The 18447-nt window shown below is 36.4% G+C and overlaps 1 protein-coding gene across 4 annotated transcripts in view; it reads right to left on the reverse strand.

Annotated features, from left to right (window-relative positions):
• The window catches only part of CTNNA2 (catenin alpha 2), a 957624-nt gene that overhangs the window by 15631 nt on the left and 923546 nt on the right, over positions 1-18447 (reverse strand). For 2 of the 4 annotated variants that reach the window (XM_077761683.1, XM_077761686.1), the window contains exon 17: positions 16212-16355. The exons of the other annotated variants lie outside the window; for them this stretch is intronic. In XM_077761683.1, coding sequence (XP_077617809.1) covers positions 16212-16355 — 144 coding nt within the window. The remainder of the gene's footprint in view (positions 1-16211; positions 16356-18447) is intronic. 4 annotated transcript variants of the gene reach the window in all.

Here is an 18447-nt window from a genome sequence, read left to right on the forward strand (position 1 = left end):
TATACCAAAGGATTTCTACAACCCCACACCAGAAAACAAGCAAACACAGAAAAAACAAAAAAATCCAATTTAGACTTAAAAAATGAGCAGAGGATCTAGACAGACATTTTTCCATAGAAGACATAGATGGCCAACAGATATGAAAAAATGCTCAGTGTCACTTATTATCGGGGAAATGCAAGTCAAAACAACAATGAGATATTAGCTTACACATACCAAAACAGCAAAGTGACAAGAAGTAAATACTGGCAAGGATGTGAAGAAAAGGGAACTTTCATGCACTGTTGGGTAGAAATGTAAATCACTGCAGCCAATACATAAACAGTATGGAAGTTCCCTCAAAAAATTAAACATAGAAATACTATATGATCTAGTAATTCCACTACAGGGCATATTCCCCCCCACCCCCCGCAAAAGACTCAAATCAGTAATTCAAAAAGATATATGTGCCCAAATGTTTATCATAGCATTATTTACAATACAACTAAGATATGAAGAAACCTATGGATGGATGAGGAGGATGTGGTGTATCCTTACAATGAAATACTACTCAGCCCTAACAGTGGATGAGATTTTGCCATTTGCAACAATATATGGACCTGGAGAGTATTAGGTTAAGTGAAATAAGTTGGAGAAGGACAGGTACAATATAATTTCACTCATATGTGGACTCTAAACCCAAACACATGAACAAACAAACAAAGCAGGAATAGACCCATAAATACAGAGAAAACCCTGGTAGTTGCCTGAAGGAAGGACGAGGAGGGAAATGGGCAAAATGGATGAAAGGCTTCTAGTTATGGAATAAGTGAGTCATGGGGATGAAAGGTACAGCAAAGGAAATATAGTCAACAGTATTGTACTACCATTTTTGTATGATGGCAGATGGTGGTGAGTAGAGTTCTCCAATCACTATGTTGTACACCTGAAACTAATATAACATTGTGTGTTGACTGTACATCATTTGAAATAAATGTTTAAAAAAAATTAAACACACTTTGCATGATGGGCCTTCTAAACTTCTCCCCCTATAAAAAACTATGCTTTAAGAGTAGCATAGTAGTATCATTTCTCCCTCTATCATAATTTCTCCTCACATAATTCATAAGAATGGTATCTTAAATATAATGCAGAAAATTTTGACACATATGGAACTGGGTAAAATATACTATACTAACCTAAAAGTAACTCTTCCTTCATTAGAGAAATGAGAATTACAAAAAGAACAAGTGGATATCATTATTCAAGGGTTCATAAGAGGTCTTCAGTATAGTGCATAGTAAAACCAGTAATTTTAATTAGCCTAGTTTTAAATTTGAGCAGTTAATCCATAGCTTTTTAAAATATATATAATTGAATACATTTTTCTGCCCACTTTGAAACATTTGTTTCGTAGACATAGAATAATACCATCCAAAGCTTTTGCTTTCTCCCTGGTTACTTCTTTTCCCATTGTGAGATGCAAACCCACTACCAATTTTATCACATATTCAAATAACTTCCAAGCACTCACAGTGTACCTGTCACAGATTTAGGTAGAGGTTTCATATCTTTAGTTCAGAACACAACTCAATTAGCTGTAACCATTAAGTCTTTAACTTCCACCTAGATATTACTTCAGTTTCTTGAAAGAGTTGTTAATTTAACGACGAAGATTCTGAGCTGATTTTATTGGCTCTTCCCAACATTCCAGAGATAGAGAGCCTCTATGATTAACTCACCTCTCCCTGAAACCTGCTCCTCTTATAGTCATTGGCAACACAGTTTTCCAACTGTTTAGATTAAACCAGAATCGTATACATCCCATTCTCTCAGACCTAGCCTCCAATCTGCCATTATATCTTGTCAACAGCGTTTTTGATCTATACCCATCACTATAACCATTATTTGACCTCACCTTCTCTGTTACCCCACTGGCCCAGTCATCAGAATCTCTTTCTGGATTGCTGTACTATCTTCCTCTAATTTCCTTGCTCCTCATCCCTTTTTATCCTCTTTAGCGTATTCTTAAACAAAAGCCAGAATTATCCTATTAAATGACCTCAGATAATGTCATTTTTCTTTTTAATATTGTCCTGTAGTCCCCCATCTCAGTATGAATAAAATCCAAAGCTATAAAAGTGTTTTGCCTATTGTTTGGACACATCAGTCTTACCTACACTTTAAGAACTTTGTACTTATTACTGACTCTGCCTAGAATGCTGTTCCCACAGAAACTGTAAGGCTTGGTCCCTCATCTCCATCAGATCTTCAGCGAAATACCAATATCTTGCTGACAACCTTCCTTTTCAAATTGGGACCCCATTCCCACCTTACTTCCTTAATTTGCCATTCTTGCCGTGTTTTATTATTTTTTTTTCCATACAGTAATCACCAAGTAAAACAAATGTTTTCTTCTGGGTTTACTATCCCTTAATTCTATGCTATATCCTGAACACCTAAAACTGTCTGGACAATTGGTATTTCATAAATATTTGCTACATATTATTGAAAATTGCAAATTTATGGATGAGAAAATAAGAGATGACAAAGTTTGTCCATAGACAAACTTGGGATCGATGTCTAGTATAGTCCCCAACTTTGCATGCTTTCTACCTATTCATTCTTCCATGAAAGAGTACTCAAATAATGATAGTGGCAGGAGAATGGGATTTAGCTACATAATAGAGAAAATAAATGCTGGCCAAGCTGCTACACAAATCTTATGACCTCTTTCTCTTACTGTGCTTCACTGGTACAGTCAGAATCATCTTTTGCTCAGAAAATATCCAAAATTTAATTCTTTGTGTTTACTGCTTTCTATGTATGAGATACTGAGTTTTCATTATTAAAGATCATCTTCCTCATGAATAGTACCAGCATCTCTGAGGCACGGGTTGTGTTTGCTAAGGTACAGTGATGGGTGTCTTAATACATGATCCCTAATTTTTGAAAGGAATATAAGGTAGATACCACCATCCTTTCTTTATATAGGAATTTTTTTGAGTTCATAAAATTCATCTCTGGTAAAAATGGGCTTCATTCCATGTGACAAAAAATATCCAGTCTTCTTTGACCAGGCAAATCTACCAGTGTTCTGCTGCTCTGAACTCTATTCCTGGCTATTGGTGCCGTTTATCTAAGGCTAAGAATGAGTTGCATTGTGTTCTAACTTTTCACAAGTATGAGCCATATGACCAAGCAGTAATGAGGTGACTTTTCCTAAGCCACAAAGGGGAAAAACGTCACACTAACATTCAATCTTGTAATCATGATTCACATGAGATATGAACAAGGCAAGAAGCAGAGACATCATCTACTACTCAGTTTCTTGCCTGCAAGTAAAGTTATCTATAGGTTCAAAGAAAACTTGATTAAATACAATCTAAAATTTGGGGTGCCTGGGTGGCTCAGTCACTTAAGTGACTGACTCTTGATTTTGGCTCTGGTCATGATCTCACGGTTTTTGAGTTCCAGCCCCACAATGGGCTCCGTGCTGACAGTGCAGAACCTGCTTGGTATTCTCTCTCTCTCAAACAAATGAATAAATAAACTTAAAAAATGTAAGCTAGAATTCTCCTTTTCCCTAGCAACCATATATAGCATTTGCTATTTATTCACACACCACTAAAAAACTTTATTCAAAATTTCTACAACTTAGCTTTTTATTCTACTATATAATGGACACCATGATATGATGTCATGCTGACTGACATAAATTTTATGAACCCAATATGTATTAGTTGTTACCATCATCTGTAATATCTGCCACATACTATTTCCTACATCTCTTGTTCAATGACTAGTTCAACTACTAGGACCAGCAACATCTTCACCTTGAACAAAGCATAAACTACCCATCAGAGAAACTGGCTCTAACCTTGCCTGTGCTAGCTACTGACTGTGAAAGTTTTGGACACTATAGTAACTTTCAGTTGTGAAATGGGTTAATAATACCAATACACTTTCACTAGCCATTGAGGTCCAAGTGAGAAAGTAAACTTAAAACTCTTTTGTAAATTTAAAAAGTGTCACTGTAGAGTATTATTACATAACTTGTACATACCTTTGAGGAATTCTTTTAGAGTCTTTATCATCATTTATTGGATCACCTGTGTAACTCAGGTGTAAGGAATTCTGCATGGATAAGGATATTCCAGTGAATGCCCAGGGTAGTGTGAGAGCACCATAAGGCCAAGCAAGACAAGAACAACGTACTTCCAAAAGGAGGTATGCTTTCCTCTCTCACCTGGCAGTGGACCTTGCTACCGATAAAGTATGGGTGGGACAGTCTAGTTACAATCTCATTTTTTCCATTTATGATGAATAGTTAGTTAGGAAATAAGATCCTCAAAAGAAATAGAACAAAGGAAGCTCCTGTCTGGGATTGAAAAACTAGCTGTGGAGTGCAGTCCAAATAGAGATACAGGTCAACCAAAAAATAAAGGCAAACCATTCTTGGAGTATGAGCTGCCAGTTCATTCATAGAGCTGTCCTTAGTTATTCCAGTTCAATTTTGGTTACATTTCTTGCTAGAATCATTTAATTACTTATTTGCTGCTTTGTCTTCAAAGGCTTTGAATGAATCTGAAAGTCTTATCTCCAGAGCTAGACTTCTGGATATATATTAAAAAGCACTTCCTGGCCCTCTACTGATATGTTTTCCACAGAGGCTAGCTCTACATAAGCCATACTGGGATTTGGTATACATATCTCAGTGTCTGGCCAGTTGATCAATGGATTCTTAGTTCAGGATGCCTCTTAAATTGCTGTATAAGACCAGCCTATGATCAAAGTTGACTAATACTTCTATTTACTGGGTTAATATACTCTGGATTTTTTCCATATTCAAGACATATTGAGCATTCCAGCCAATTAGTTCTTTCCCATATATTGCACCACTTAATTCTGTCTCTCTCTCTCACACACAAATAAAGTATTACTTTATCCTTATTATTCAACAAATGAGGGAACTGAGGCCTAACTTGTTAGTTAATAAGACAATTACCAGTAATACAAGTGTATGACTTCTATTTCTACTGGATTTAGGAATATACTGAAGCTCCAACTGCTTCTGAAAAAAATACGAATAAAGGGCATTTAAGGTAGTTCCCCTGAGAAGCCAGAATGCCTCCCCTTACATGTGCCTGCCAGGGTTTGGCCTGGTTTGGAACCTTATCATCTGTTTCTCCTGAAGTGACTGTACTTTAGGGGAAATGCAGCAAAGGCACCAGAGGGTTCTCTTCAATCTAAACCCGAAAATAATATTTCTTTGGTTAACAAAGAGACTCTATGCATGGACAACATATTGTAGGTTTCCTTGCCAAAGGTTGAACTATGCAAGAAACTTTCAAAACCACAGATTAAAGGGCAAAGCATCCTCAAAAGACTGGAATGCATAACAGTATTGCCAAAAATCATAGAAAAATATTAGTAGTTCCTCTGAAAGAAAGCACTGAATCTATGAAATTGGAAAACGTCTTTGGAAAAAAAAGAGACTCCGCAAACTTTCATGAAAATGACAACTTTTAACCAGTGAACAAAGATAAACATTAAAGGGTTAGAAAGAGTATGATACAGTATCTTGCCCCTACTAAAAATCATACCTAATATTAAGATGAAAGCTTCCTCAAGGCCCAATCACTATCTTGGAGCCCCTGTGAATCTAGCCTTTGACAAAGTTAAATCACCTCCATATTTATTATAAGATGTAAAGGCTACCTCATTATTTCTTTACCTGATACACTAAAAAATGCCTAGGCAAATTCTTCAAATGCACTACAGCTACATCGATTTTTGTTATATCTGGAGTCACCACCTGTTAGAGCTCTCTAAATTTCTTTTAAAGAAATTAATGCTAAGCTATGAAACAATCAATTACCACCTAAAACTTGGTTGGTTTCAAGGACTCACCCACTAATTTCAGCATTTCCAGAATTACTCATTACTAATATTATCTCAAAAACACCTGCATAAGTAATTTGAATTTCAAAGAGATCATTGGCCTGATGTACATCTTAATATTATTAAAAAATAAAACTATTGCTTAGCTTTTCTCATATATAAAAAATGCTTGTTATAAAAAGATTAGCAAATATACAAAGGATGGCTAAATATACAATGATATATGAAAAAGATTTGTTTTAAAAAGTGTTATAAAAGCAGTTGAATTATTTTAACCTCAATACGCTTGTCCATGAAAAGCAAGAAACTGAAGAATTTTTACCTTGTTTAAAACTTTCTTTCAAGCAACATTCTTACCAAAGTTCTTAATTGCCTTTGAGAGTAGTAATCCCTATGTCTCTAAGACAGGAAAAGATTTGGGGTAAACAAGAAGAGAGGTGGATGGAGACCTTTAAAAGGTGTATGAAGGCTATGGCCTAAGGACTGTGATGGATTCTCAGGAGTCTTGACTCTAAGAAAGTGCATATCCAAACCCTGCTGCCATGCTCGGCATGGGCATTTGGCATTTGAGTCTGGAATAATTTTATCTGTCATCTTCTACCCTTCCAGAAGGAAGAAATAAAAGGCTCCATTTCGAATAATATGTATATTGGGGCGCCTGGGTGACTCAGTCAGTTAAGCGTCCGACTTCAGCTCAGGTCATGATCTCACAGTTCGTGGGTTCGAGGCCCACATTGGGCTCTGTGCTGACGGCTAGCTCAGAGCCTGGAGCCTGTTTCAGATTCTGTGTCTCACTCTCTCTCTGACCCTCCCCTGTTCACACTGTCTCTCTCTCTCTCTCTCAGAAATAAATAAAACATTAAAAAAAATTGAAATAATATGTATATTGTAGGTCAAGATTGACCAGACCTATGGTTATTCAGGGGCAATTTTGTCCCACTACTCTAGGATGCATTTGGCAATGTCTGGAGACCTTTGTCACTACTGGGGAAGGAAAGTTGCTACAAGCGTCTATTGAGGAGATACCAGAGATGTTGCTAAATATCCTACAATGGACAACCACGATAACTTATCCAAGTTAGGCTAGACTAAAATAGCCTAATGGAGCAAGCCAAAAGGTTTTCCAGGAAAGGATCCAAACTGACTTCCAATACTGCAGGGCTTTCACCACAGCCCATATAGCTCTCTTCCCTTATACTTCCTAGACCAGTAGTTTTCAAGTGTGATCCATGAGTCCTCTGCATCAAAAACATTTAGGAATAGACTACATATTCCTGATCTCAGATGTGGTTTCAGAACGGTGAAGCCAGAGCCCAGAATTCTCAGCAAAAATTTATTTGCTACCCATGTGATTCCTCTCCATCACTACTTCATTTTTCTGTTGAGGTCATTTTCTTCTGTGTTGTCAATTATCATCTCTCTGTAAGTGATTCCTCTAGGACTCTCAGTAACAAAATAATAGACTATCTATGAGGGTACAGACCTTGGCTGTTTGTTCACTACTACATATCCAGTGGCGTAATTGGAGTAGACTTGAAATAAAACAAAAGGCACATATGTCATCAAAAAGACTATCATCTTTTAGAAGAGCCAAGATAAGGAAAAATAAACTTAGCTACCCATATATTTAGCACTTCTCCATTCTGTAGACTGTGCTAAGTGTGTGGCACACATTAACACATTTAATTCTAATACACAATCAAGTAGACACTAATATCATTTTCACTTTGTAGCTAAGAAAAAGGGGGCTCAGTGAAATCAGACAACTTGCCCAAGGTCACAAAGCAACTACTAGAAGTCAGAATTCTATTTGTGTTCTATTTAGCAGACATGGGCAAGAACTGCTACTCCATGTAATTCTCCTGATTTTTCAGATCCCTCATATGCTTTAAACAGAAATTGTTGGCCTAGAAGAATAGATGTTCCTAGGATATCTCCTTAATTTAAAGAGTGATAACAAACCTAGGCAGCACAATGTTTTGCCCTGTCACTTCTTCCTGTATGGAAAGCAGAAAGAGGGGGCATGAGTAGTCACCATGGACCAAAAGATATACTTGAGAGCAGAAACCCACACTAAGGAGAGCAAACCATAAATCAGAAGGACTCTGGGTGTCTGATGATTCTGAGTTCATTATATAGGCACTGAATTTATTCATTATACAGGCACATAGAGTTATTCTATGTGACAGAAAAATAACTGTATTTGGATGTTTTAGCATATGGAGCTGAATCTACATCTAATTAAATTATGTGAAAGGCTTTGTACAAATTGTTAATACTATTATTGGGCATTAATAATTTAGGATAGTTAATTAAAGCACAATATTTCATATCTAGATATAATTAACATTTTAATGTACCACAACCTTCATTTGGGAAAGCAAATGAAACCAACTCTGTCACTGTGGCTCCTACTTTCAAATTCCTTTTTGAAATAAATTAATAATTTTATTAATTCAGCTCTTTTGGAAGAAATTCTATATATTTCTATACCATAATCTTAAAAAATAGTCTACATAATATACTACAAAATTTAACAAAATGATAAGCAAGAAAAAACCCAGTAAACTAATGTATTAAGTACAAATTTATATGCTTATTATGCAAGAAACAGGGAAAAATTTGACACATTCCCTACCTTTATGGAGCCCAAAGAGTAGTTGGAAGACATATAATTAAATAAGTTATTACATTGCAGTGTCCCACTAGGAATGGCAGAAAACACATCATGCTGTGGGAGAATGTCAAGGAGGGCTTCTTAGGAGTACTACCGTATGCCGTAGAGACACCTGGGTGGCTCAGTCAGTTAAGCATCTGACTTTGGCTCAGGTCATGATCTCATGGTCCATGAGTCTGGGCCCTGCATCAGGCTCTGTGCTGACAGCTCAGAGCCTGGAGTCTGTTTCAGATTCTGTCTCCTTCTCTCTCTGCATCTCCTCTGCTTGTACTCTCTCTCTCAAAAATAAACATTAAAAAAATGTACAAACAAAAAATAGAAGCACTACAGTGTGTCAACCACTAACTTTGTGACTTCCAAGAAGTTACTTCAATTCTCCAAACGCATTTTCCTAATATTTTTAATGGGAAGGGCAATGTTTCCTCTACAGGATAACTGATAAAACACATTGCATAGTGCATTTAAAATACTTAGCACAGTGCCTGGAGCATACTGACCCCTCACTGCATCTTAGCTAGTATAATCATGTTATTTACTACATGCAGTTGTCCTACTGTCCTTCTAACTGTATTACTTTTCCAATTTATAAATCAAAAGCAAAAGCTCAGATTAGGAATGTTGCCCATTGTCACCCAAATTGTAAAATACAGAATCGGTTTCCAAACTCACAGCTAACAATAACACCTTAGTTATAATTTTAACATCTACTTTAAGAGAACATGGTATTCTCTAACTCACTTTTTAGATATAAGACATCAAAACCATGTGGTTGTTACTGTTCTCTGCTTGGCTCTTATCCAGGTAAAATGCTAGGCCTTATTCAGGTAAATAATTTTGCTTGGCACATCTTCTAAGAACCACTCAAGATTATTTTTGCCTAGGTTAGTGTGATAAAGCCAGTAACAGTTACATACACTTGTTAAAAAAATATCTGTAATTTAAAAAAAAAAAAAAAGATTTTTAGTGGCCAACAGACACATGAAACGATGCTCAGCATCCCTCCTCATCAGGGAAATACAAATTGAAACCACACTGAGATACCACCAGTCAGAGTGGCTAAAATGAGCAAATCAGAGAACTCTAGATGCTGGCGAGGATGTGGAGGAACAGGCACCCTCATCCACTGTTGGTGGGACTGTAAACTGGTGCAGCTCCTCTGGAAAACAGTGTGGAGGCTCCTCAAAAAATGAACAATAGAACTCCCCTATGACCCAGCAATAGCACTGCTAGGAATTTACCCAAGGGATACAGGAGTGCTAATGCACAGGGGCACATGGACCCCAATGTTCATAGCAGCACTCTCAACAATAGCCAAAACATGGAAAGAGCCTAAGTGTCCATCAGTGGACGAATGGATCAAGAGGATGTAGTTTATCTATACCATGGAATACTACATGGCAATGAGAAAGAATGAAATCTGGCCATGTGTAGCAATATGGATGGAACTTGAGGGTGTTATGCTGAGCGAAATAAGTCAGGCAGAGGAAAGTTACCATATGTTTGCATGTATAGGAGGATTAGGAGGATCTTAATGTAGAACCATAGGGGAGAAGAAGGGGAGAAATGGGGGGGGAGAGCGAGGGAGGCAAACCATGAGAGACTCTTGAATGTTGAGAACAAACTGAGGACTGATGGGTATGGTGCGGAGGGGAAGGGGGAAGATGGGCAAGGAGGAGGGCACTTGTGGGGATGAGCACTGGGTGTTATGTGGAAACCAACTTGACAATAAACTATTAAAAAAGGGGAAAAAAGATCTTTAGGTAAACATGCCAAAATAAATTTGCTGAATTAATGGAAGGTACTGGCTCTCTACCAGTCAACTGCTTCTAGTATGTGCAGTATCACAATCTCTGCCACAGTGGTTACTGAAATTGTCGGCGCTGAGGTGAATATGGAGAAATGTAAAGTTCCCTGTCACTACTTGACTTCTAAACAAATTCTCAAAAACCCACAGAAGATTCTGGCAATCTGAAACAGAACTGTGTGCAAAGGAGGCTAAATCCAAAACAGATTCTCCTTGATGTGATCTGAGAACCACCTTCTTCCAGACCAGGGTTCATCCTCATCTCTTAGTCAAATGTAAAATACTGCCTAGTACCTTTCTTCTTCTTGCATCTTTGAATACTTGTGTAACTCTACACAGATTGATGGGTATAATAGCTGTCATCCATAAAGAAAAAAATAGAGGGGAAAAAAGCACTTGTAAATGATTGTTGATTCAAACATGTAGTTAGATAATTAATATTTTTCAACATAGGCCATATAGATTAGGCTCTATATTGGCATGAATGTTTGATTTTTCCCGTCATGATGGTAATGCTGACTTACACATTTCTCTTTCAGTGAAGTTCCTCTAATCAAAATGTAAAAGTAGCTAAATAGCTCTACTGAAAAACACCACCCAGAAATAAATATTGCTCTGGACTGTTGTAGAACTTAGTTCTGGACTTCATTAACTCTTTGTATTGGAACATGAAAATGAAAGACGCAATGTTTACAATCTCAAATGTTTATAGTCTTATACCTTTCCTTCAAGGAGATATAATAGAATCCCTTGGCAATTCTTTACATTTAACAGTCACCATTCTTAGAAAGTTTTTTATGCTTAAGCCAATTTTGCCAAGAATATTCTAATATTGCTTTAAATTCTATTTTTTCTAATCTTTTATTCTTAAATTAATTCTTTTGTTTATTAAACTTTTCCAAGAACATAGAAACATAATGATTAGGTTTTGTTGCCTTGTAGAGATTCTGAAACTTGGGGTAGGATGAAGTAGTTACAGATTCTAAGAACCTACTCACTATGATCTTATTCTGATTCAACAGGTCTGCATCCCAGGCTAGATTTTAGCAGTCTCCTCCCACCATTTGCTGGATTTTGCATGCAGATGATGCTTTGATTATTTTGAGAAATGCTCATTAAAATTAGAATGGGTCAGAAAAATTTCTTTGGTATCCAGACCCCACTTTTTTAACAAATAGTTTATTGTGAAGCTGGTTTCCACATAACACCCAGTGCTCATCCCCACAAGCGCCCTCCTCCATGCCCATCACCCCCCTCCCCCCCCACACCCATGAGTCCTCAGTTTGTTCTCAGCATTCAAGAGTCTCTCATGGTTTGCCTCTCTCCCTTCCCCCCACCATTTCCACCCTTCTTCTACCCCATGGTCCTCCGTTAAGTTCCTCCTAATCCTCCTATACATGCAAACATACGATATTTGTCTTTTTCTGCCTGCCTTATTTCACTAAGCATAACACCCTCAAGTCCAGACCCCACTTTGATCTAACTTCTAACTCCATTTTTTCACTTTTAATCATCTCTGCCATTTACAGGTCCAGTCAGCACAGAATACATCTATACCTCAAAAACTGTAGGCGCCATGTTTCTCTCCTGAGCTAATCCTTTCTCTCCTCCTCTACCTGGAAAATTTGTATCTACTTATACATCAAGGTTCAGAAACATATAACCCCTTTATGAAGTTTCCTCTTACCCTTCTCTTCAGAATGCCTGTATCACTTTGTACATATTTCTGTTAGAGTGATTATAATAATGTATTGTAGTTACTGTTTTTAGGTCTGTTTTCCATGCTAATCCCATGTTTATACACAGGCCAGTAAATAGCACATATCATTTACCCAATAAACATTTGTTGACTTAGAATCTAACTGATAGGAGTAGAGTCCCCTCTAGGGATATTTAGGAGGTCAGGGGAACAGTTACCATCTTTGCAATTGTTCTTTTGAGAAAAACATAATTCTAATATCTCTAACTTCCTTTAATACTTTATATTGTTTGATTAAATTTTACCCAAGTCCTACTTCAACGTTTTTGAGAAAAATTATTTCTAAGAGAATCCAGAGTTTGATCATGCTACTTCATCATTCCCATATACACTAATCTTGACTTTGAAAGTTATTTTCTGAGATAGTATATTCTATAAGTTAATTTTTATGTCATGATTGGAAATTAAGAAACATTTTACTAGATGATATAAACTAAATCCTTAGTTTATATCTGGGATAGATGATAAAGAAATTCTACTCATGGAATTCCAGTTAATTAAAAAGGCCATACTAGTAACATAGAAGGAACTTAGATGGCAAGAAATACAACAAGCTTCTAAGTGATGCTAGGTATACACTGCAAATCATCTATGAATCTACAGCACCAGAGAAGCTTTCAAACACAAGTGTGCTTCTTTGTCAACTTGGCAAATCATGTCCAAATGAGTAACCTCTTTCCAAGTGCATTGGGGAAGGAGACTTGCATTATCATGTGCAGTTTTAATGTTTAAACGTGCTCAACACTGGCTGTCTGAGAGCATTCTGACATAATTCCTGCTCAGTACACAGAGAAACTTCTGTTTGTTTTGGAAAATTGTCCTGCTTACATGGATTCTTCAGCTAGTGGGCATCTCCTCATGGCCCTCCGACATTTCCAATTGTATTAATGGTAATATAATTCCTTTATCAAAAAAGATAATCTTTCCACTTTTGTCAGAAAGTTGGAATGTCTTAGGGCTAGAGTCACCTGTTCCTAATTCCTTCCTTTTATTTAGTTCCCCTTCTCTCTTGTGACTGTGAATAATGATGTGACCTTTTTTTGTAACTGACACAGTGCTGCCTAATTATATCTTAAAAATAATCTTTGCACTTCACTCACTTTCAGCCTCCTCAACTCTTCTAAACAGGTATTTCATATATTGTAAAGTCAGCACATGATTAAGGAACTCAGGAAAAGTATGGGGCTGGACTATATGTAAATATTTTCATACATGGCATATCTAAACACAAGACTTCCTCTCCAAGATTCATAATTCCTTGGTATTGCTCAAGGAAAGTAGAAGTCTCAAGAAAAGTATGGGGCAGGACTATATTTTGATACATGACTTTGATATTTGCCATATCTAAACACAAGACCACCTCTTTAAGATTTACAGTTCCATGGTCTTGTCAACCTGGAGTGCTCTCCTGCTCTACTTACGTGTAACAACAAAAATCTAAACCACTGTATTCTAAGTGACTTGAAGCCCTCAGCTTCTCACAAAGATTCCCCAGTGCAATCCAGTCTATCCAACACCACAGAATGTATCTTAGTTCTTGGACATGTACTGTCTTCATCTCTCAGTTGACATTTGTCATGTGTCTAGAACACCCAAAAAGATTGCAGATCCCTCAAGAGCAGGATCCAGGCCCCACATATCTTTTATCCCCCACAGCACATAGCTTAGTACCCACAAATTCCCTACTCATCAATTCTTCAAAATACCACAAAAGAATTCCCACAGTACTGCAGAAGTAATTTTTTAATTTTATAGTCTCAATGATACCTAAATCCATCCATTACATAGTAGATAAGGATTTTTTATCTCAAATAATCAGAACAAAATTATTAATATAGAAAAACAAGTCAGTCTTCCAAATCAACACGTAGCTAACTATCACAAGTTTCATATTGTCCATTTAAAAGAATGGGGCCCACTTGTTAACACTCCATCAAATATAGGTACATTCTAAAACCTACTTTGGACTGAAATTTTCTTTCTGGTCTATATAATTGTATGTCTCATACAAACACATTATCTCCTCAACAATTCAATCTTTTTCCTGTAAGCAATTTCTTGAAAAATTTTTATAAAACCATACAATTTTATAGCAGGGATACTTTAAGATATATCCTATAGATCACCTATCATCATTTTACAATGAAAAAGCAGAGACCTAAGAGATCTATGTGATTTTCCTTTAGTTACCTAATTAGTCAATGACACAAATGGCACTACTACACCAGTGTTGAGACCCTAAATTTATGCAACTTCTGTTACATTTCATTGACTTGTTTAGAGTGCAATATACAGTAGTATTTTTAAATTAGAGTTTTAATACATACACATGGATTTTAAAAATAATAAACACCACTATAAATGAAACATGCACATGAAGATAAACAAGTGCATGCATAATGCATTCCATGATAGACTCTCTGAATTTGCACAAGTGCACAACACAACTGTTCTTAACTCACGAAGTTTAAAGATGATTGTATTCCAAGGGTTTGTAAAATATGAGCATTTCTTACCTGGCAGCTGTATGAGGGTTGATAAAAGACATTAAACACTTGAGCTATGAATAGACATTAGATTTTTCTGGCATACCTTCTACCTGAGTTTGAGGGGGCTAGCATTTTTAAAGGAAGGTAGGCCAAAGACTTCAGAGGGATCACCCAACATATAAGACTTTGGCATTGTTACCACATTGCAACATTAAGTTGACTGTAGTTAATTATCAGCTAAGTATTCCTACTGGCTGCTTATGGCTCCATTTTTCCTTATTGTGCCTGAAATCTCTACCATTACAGAGACTTCTTTAGGTTAGAAAGTGTAGGTGAGAAAATCAATTGAGAAGTTGCCATGCTACTCTCCCCCAGGTAATGCAAAAATCAGTATTAACTGTAGTGCTTTTGAGCTGTAAGAATGCATAATTTAGAAGGGCAGGAGAAAGAGAGGGTCTTCACTTAACAGAAAAGCGAATGCTGAGAAAGAAATCCTCCTTCTAAACTGCCTCCAGTTTCCAACACCAATATCCACACATAGTTAACTAGGGATGTATAATTTGAAAAATAAATGAATGATATCCTCTTAATGTATTTAATACCCATGATCCACAGAAAGAAGCTTTTATCCCACCCCATGAAAAATTAACAGGGCCTCACATTCTGATGGTCAAACTATTTTAAAAACACCCACCCTGATGCTTTAGCATCCCTTAAAGATTTAACCACCTCCATGAACTTCTTATGCCCCTTTATATAAAAGCTGATATCTTGACAGTTTTAATAAGTACTCAGGAGAGAACAAGGAAAGTGGAGGAAAAATGCTCACTCCAGTTGATCTTTTCTTTCTAAATACTAAGACATACAAAAGAATTAATCAGCATATAGAAACCCAAATGAAACAAAGAACAGTGACATTTCATAGCTCCTAACTACGAAGAAATCTTACAAAACAGCATCCGTGTTATGACATGCAACATCAACAAAAAAGGTAACAAATTTGGTACTGACACCTTGAAATGGCCGCACTCTTAATCTTGCAAGAGTAGGGACTCCTTTGTTTTAATAAATATTTTAGTCTTTGCATTAGAAAGTTTTAATTTGTTTACATCAAAACCAAGTTCATTAATTCTTTATGTATCAGTTTCTTCACAATTTTACCCCATAGTTTTAAAAGAGCAGACTGATTATCTGGGCCAACATCAATTAAGGATGTTTTAGGACCCTGTTATCTTTCAAACAAAGAAGAATACATACTCTTAACTAGCCTTCCTTAAAGAAGCTCACCAAAGGACTACAGAATGGATTCATTCCACATATGCAATGACTTTCACTCCCAATGGGAAGAAAGACTGAGAAATAAAGGAATGAAATACCATTTTTACTTCAAGTTTAGATCATGCTTGAAGAATGTATTTGTGCTATGGAATTCTTGACTCATACAAAGAATAAATAAACAGATCCTTTGCCCAAAGTTGGTTAATAGTAAGTAAAGAAGACTTGAGAGCTCGTATCTTTACTTGTTTGAAACCCATCCACCTGCTATCAAAATTAATTCTTACAATGAAACAGATTACATTAGAAAGCGAAGTTACTCACCATGGAGGAATCACTGCTTCCACTCCCGATCGGAGCTCCCTCAGCACAGGTTGGGAGGTGGGTAGAAAGTTGACTAGCCCTGCCCCCATCTATGACATCACAATCTACCTCATAAAAGGTAGTGAAAGTGCTCTGAACTCCTGTCTGATTTCCGAGAGATACAGAAAAGAGTGAGTGAGAGAGAGAGCAAGAGAAAAAAAAAAAAAACGTACCCTACTGGGAAGGGATTAGGGAAGTGGAAGAGGGAGGGGATCATTGGGAGAAAGAGGCATATGAAGGAATTAGTTGCTAAAAGAGATATGGATGGGCATCTGTGGTATTAAGCAGCCCGGCCATATGAATTCCTCATTGGCTCTCTTGAACAGATAAATGGACCATTTGGGAGGAGGAGGATGAAGAAGCACCCTGCCTTGTCACGCACTGTAAGGGACAATCATTGTGGGTTCGAAGGGGATGAATCCCCTATTTAAAGCATTGAAGATCACCAAGAGAGAAAGCAAGGGCTGCAGCTCTTAAAGCTTGGAATGGTATGTGGGGAACCTCAGACGTCTTTCTTGGAAGTTCCATTGCCCTGCTGTGTGACCTTCATTAAGCCCTTGGCCTCTGCATGTCCAGTCAGTACATGGTACTAAAAGGATACTTACCTCTTTCATTGGAATCACCGAAGAACTAATGAATTCATTGTTGCTACAACTGCAATTCTTTTTACTCTTCCTTTTTATACCCAAGGAGGGGCTGTGTGACAGGCACATTTAAAAGATAAGCCAATAACCAATGCCTATTTCTACTTAAGATTTTACCTTCAGCATGAAATATTACTGATAATCTTGAACAGTTTTTCAGTGTATAGTGAATTTAACATATATCTAACGGGGGATATATGCAGAAAAATCAAATGGGAAGATTTCTATAACCATAAGATCCCTACACTACCACTCTCAGAGGTCAAATTTAAGTTACCCAGTGATGTTAATGGACCAAATGTGTACCAAATGCACTAAAGCTATAGCCATATAGTTATAGCTTTGTTTAAGCTCTGAGTCCATTGGTGGGGGTGGGGGTAAATCAGCAGTATGGGAGAATAATGTGGAGAACACTCTTTTTATTTTAAATTGAGACTTAGAAGTTATAAAACTATGTACTACTCAAAGTTGTTGAGTAGGTAATAAGACAAAAAGAAGGAGTGATATTAAAGAGCAGGTAGGTCCTAAAACCATCCACATGCAAGCCAGATCTTTATTTGCCCAGTGGAATATATGCTGGTTTCTGTGTACAGATAACCAATATTCTTAATTTAAAATATTTTCTTATGTTTTAAGCCAATATAATTCTATTTTTAATACTGCCATTCCTAGCTCACTAAATATGTAAGTGCATCAATGATCACAATTTAAAAATTAAGCAAAACTCAAAGATTAGGGAGCATTTTGAAACATAGATGCTATTAAATTCAAATTAATAATGGATTTGGCAACATTACTCCCATCTCTTACTTCAAAATAAATATTAGAGACATTTAAATAATTTCTATAGAAAATTAAAGACAATAGAAAAAATATCTGGCATTTATGAAGAAACAATAGAATTTTTCTTATATTTGACATTTTCTGTACTTATTAGAGAAAGCAGTGATACCCTGTGTATTTTCTTCATTATATTGTATTTCTCTCTCCAGCAATTCTAAATCTAAATTCAGATTCTATATTCAACAGCTTTATTGTGTGAGTTTTCACAATTAATGGCCCTATGAAGCTTTATGTTCTTCCTATTTTTACTTATTGGGTCATTGACTAGTTGGTTTATCCTTGCTTTTTTATGCTTTATGGTAATCCCATTTGTTTTAGAAATTAGGCAACTCCTGATTTTCCCATTATAGGGTATGTGCTATTCATTTATCTTTCTTTTTCAGTTTCAAAAATGATTTGTATGTATTAGAAGCTTATTTGTGTCATCTCACCTTTCATACAAAATTTAAAAGTCATTATTTTAAGATTACGGATTGAAATTGTTCATTCTTCCAATAAACACCTTAATAATAGTACTACCCAACAAAGAAGGTATATATCTGCCAATGTTAATATATCAGAATAAAAATGGAGTTAAGCACTTTTTAAATATTGAAAGAAAACAAATTAGACTTATAATCTATTGATGTTTCTTATTATCCATTGCTTATTTGGAAATGGAGCATGACTTCAGGAACCCAATGCAAAACTAGGCTGCATCAAAAGGATGC

This window comes from Crocuta crocuta, unplaced genomic scaffold, assembly GCF_008692635.1.
Source record: "Crocuta crocuta isolate KB4526 unplaced genomic scaffold, BGI_CrCroc_1.0 scaffold348, whole genome shotgun sequence".
Classification (NCBI taxonomy): domain Eukaryota; kingdom Metazoa; phylum Chordata; class Mammalia; order Carnivora; family Hyaenidae; genus Crocuta; species Crocuta crocuta.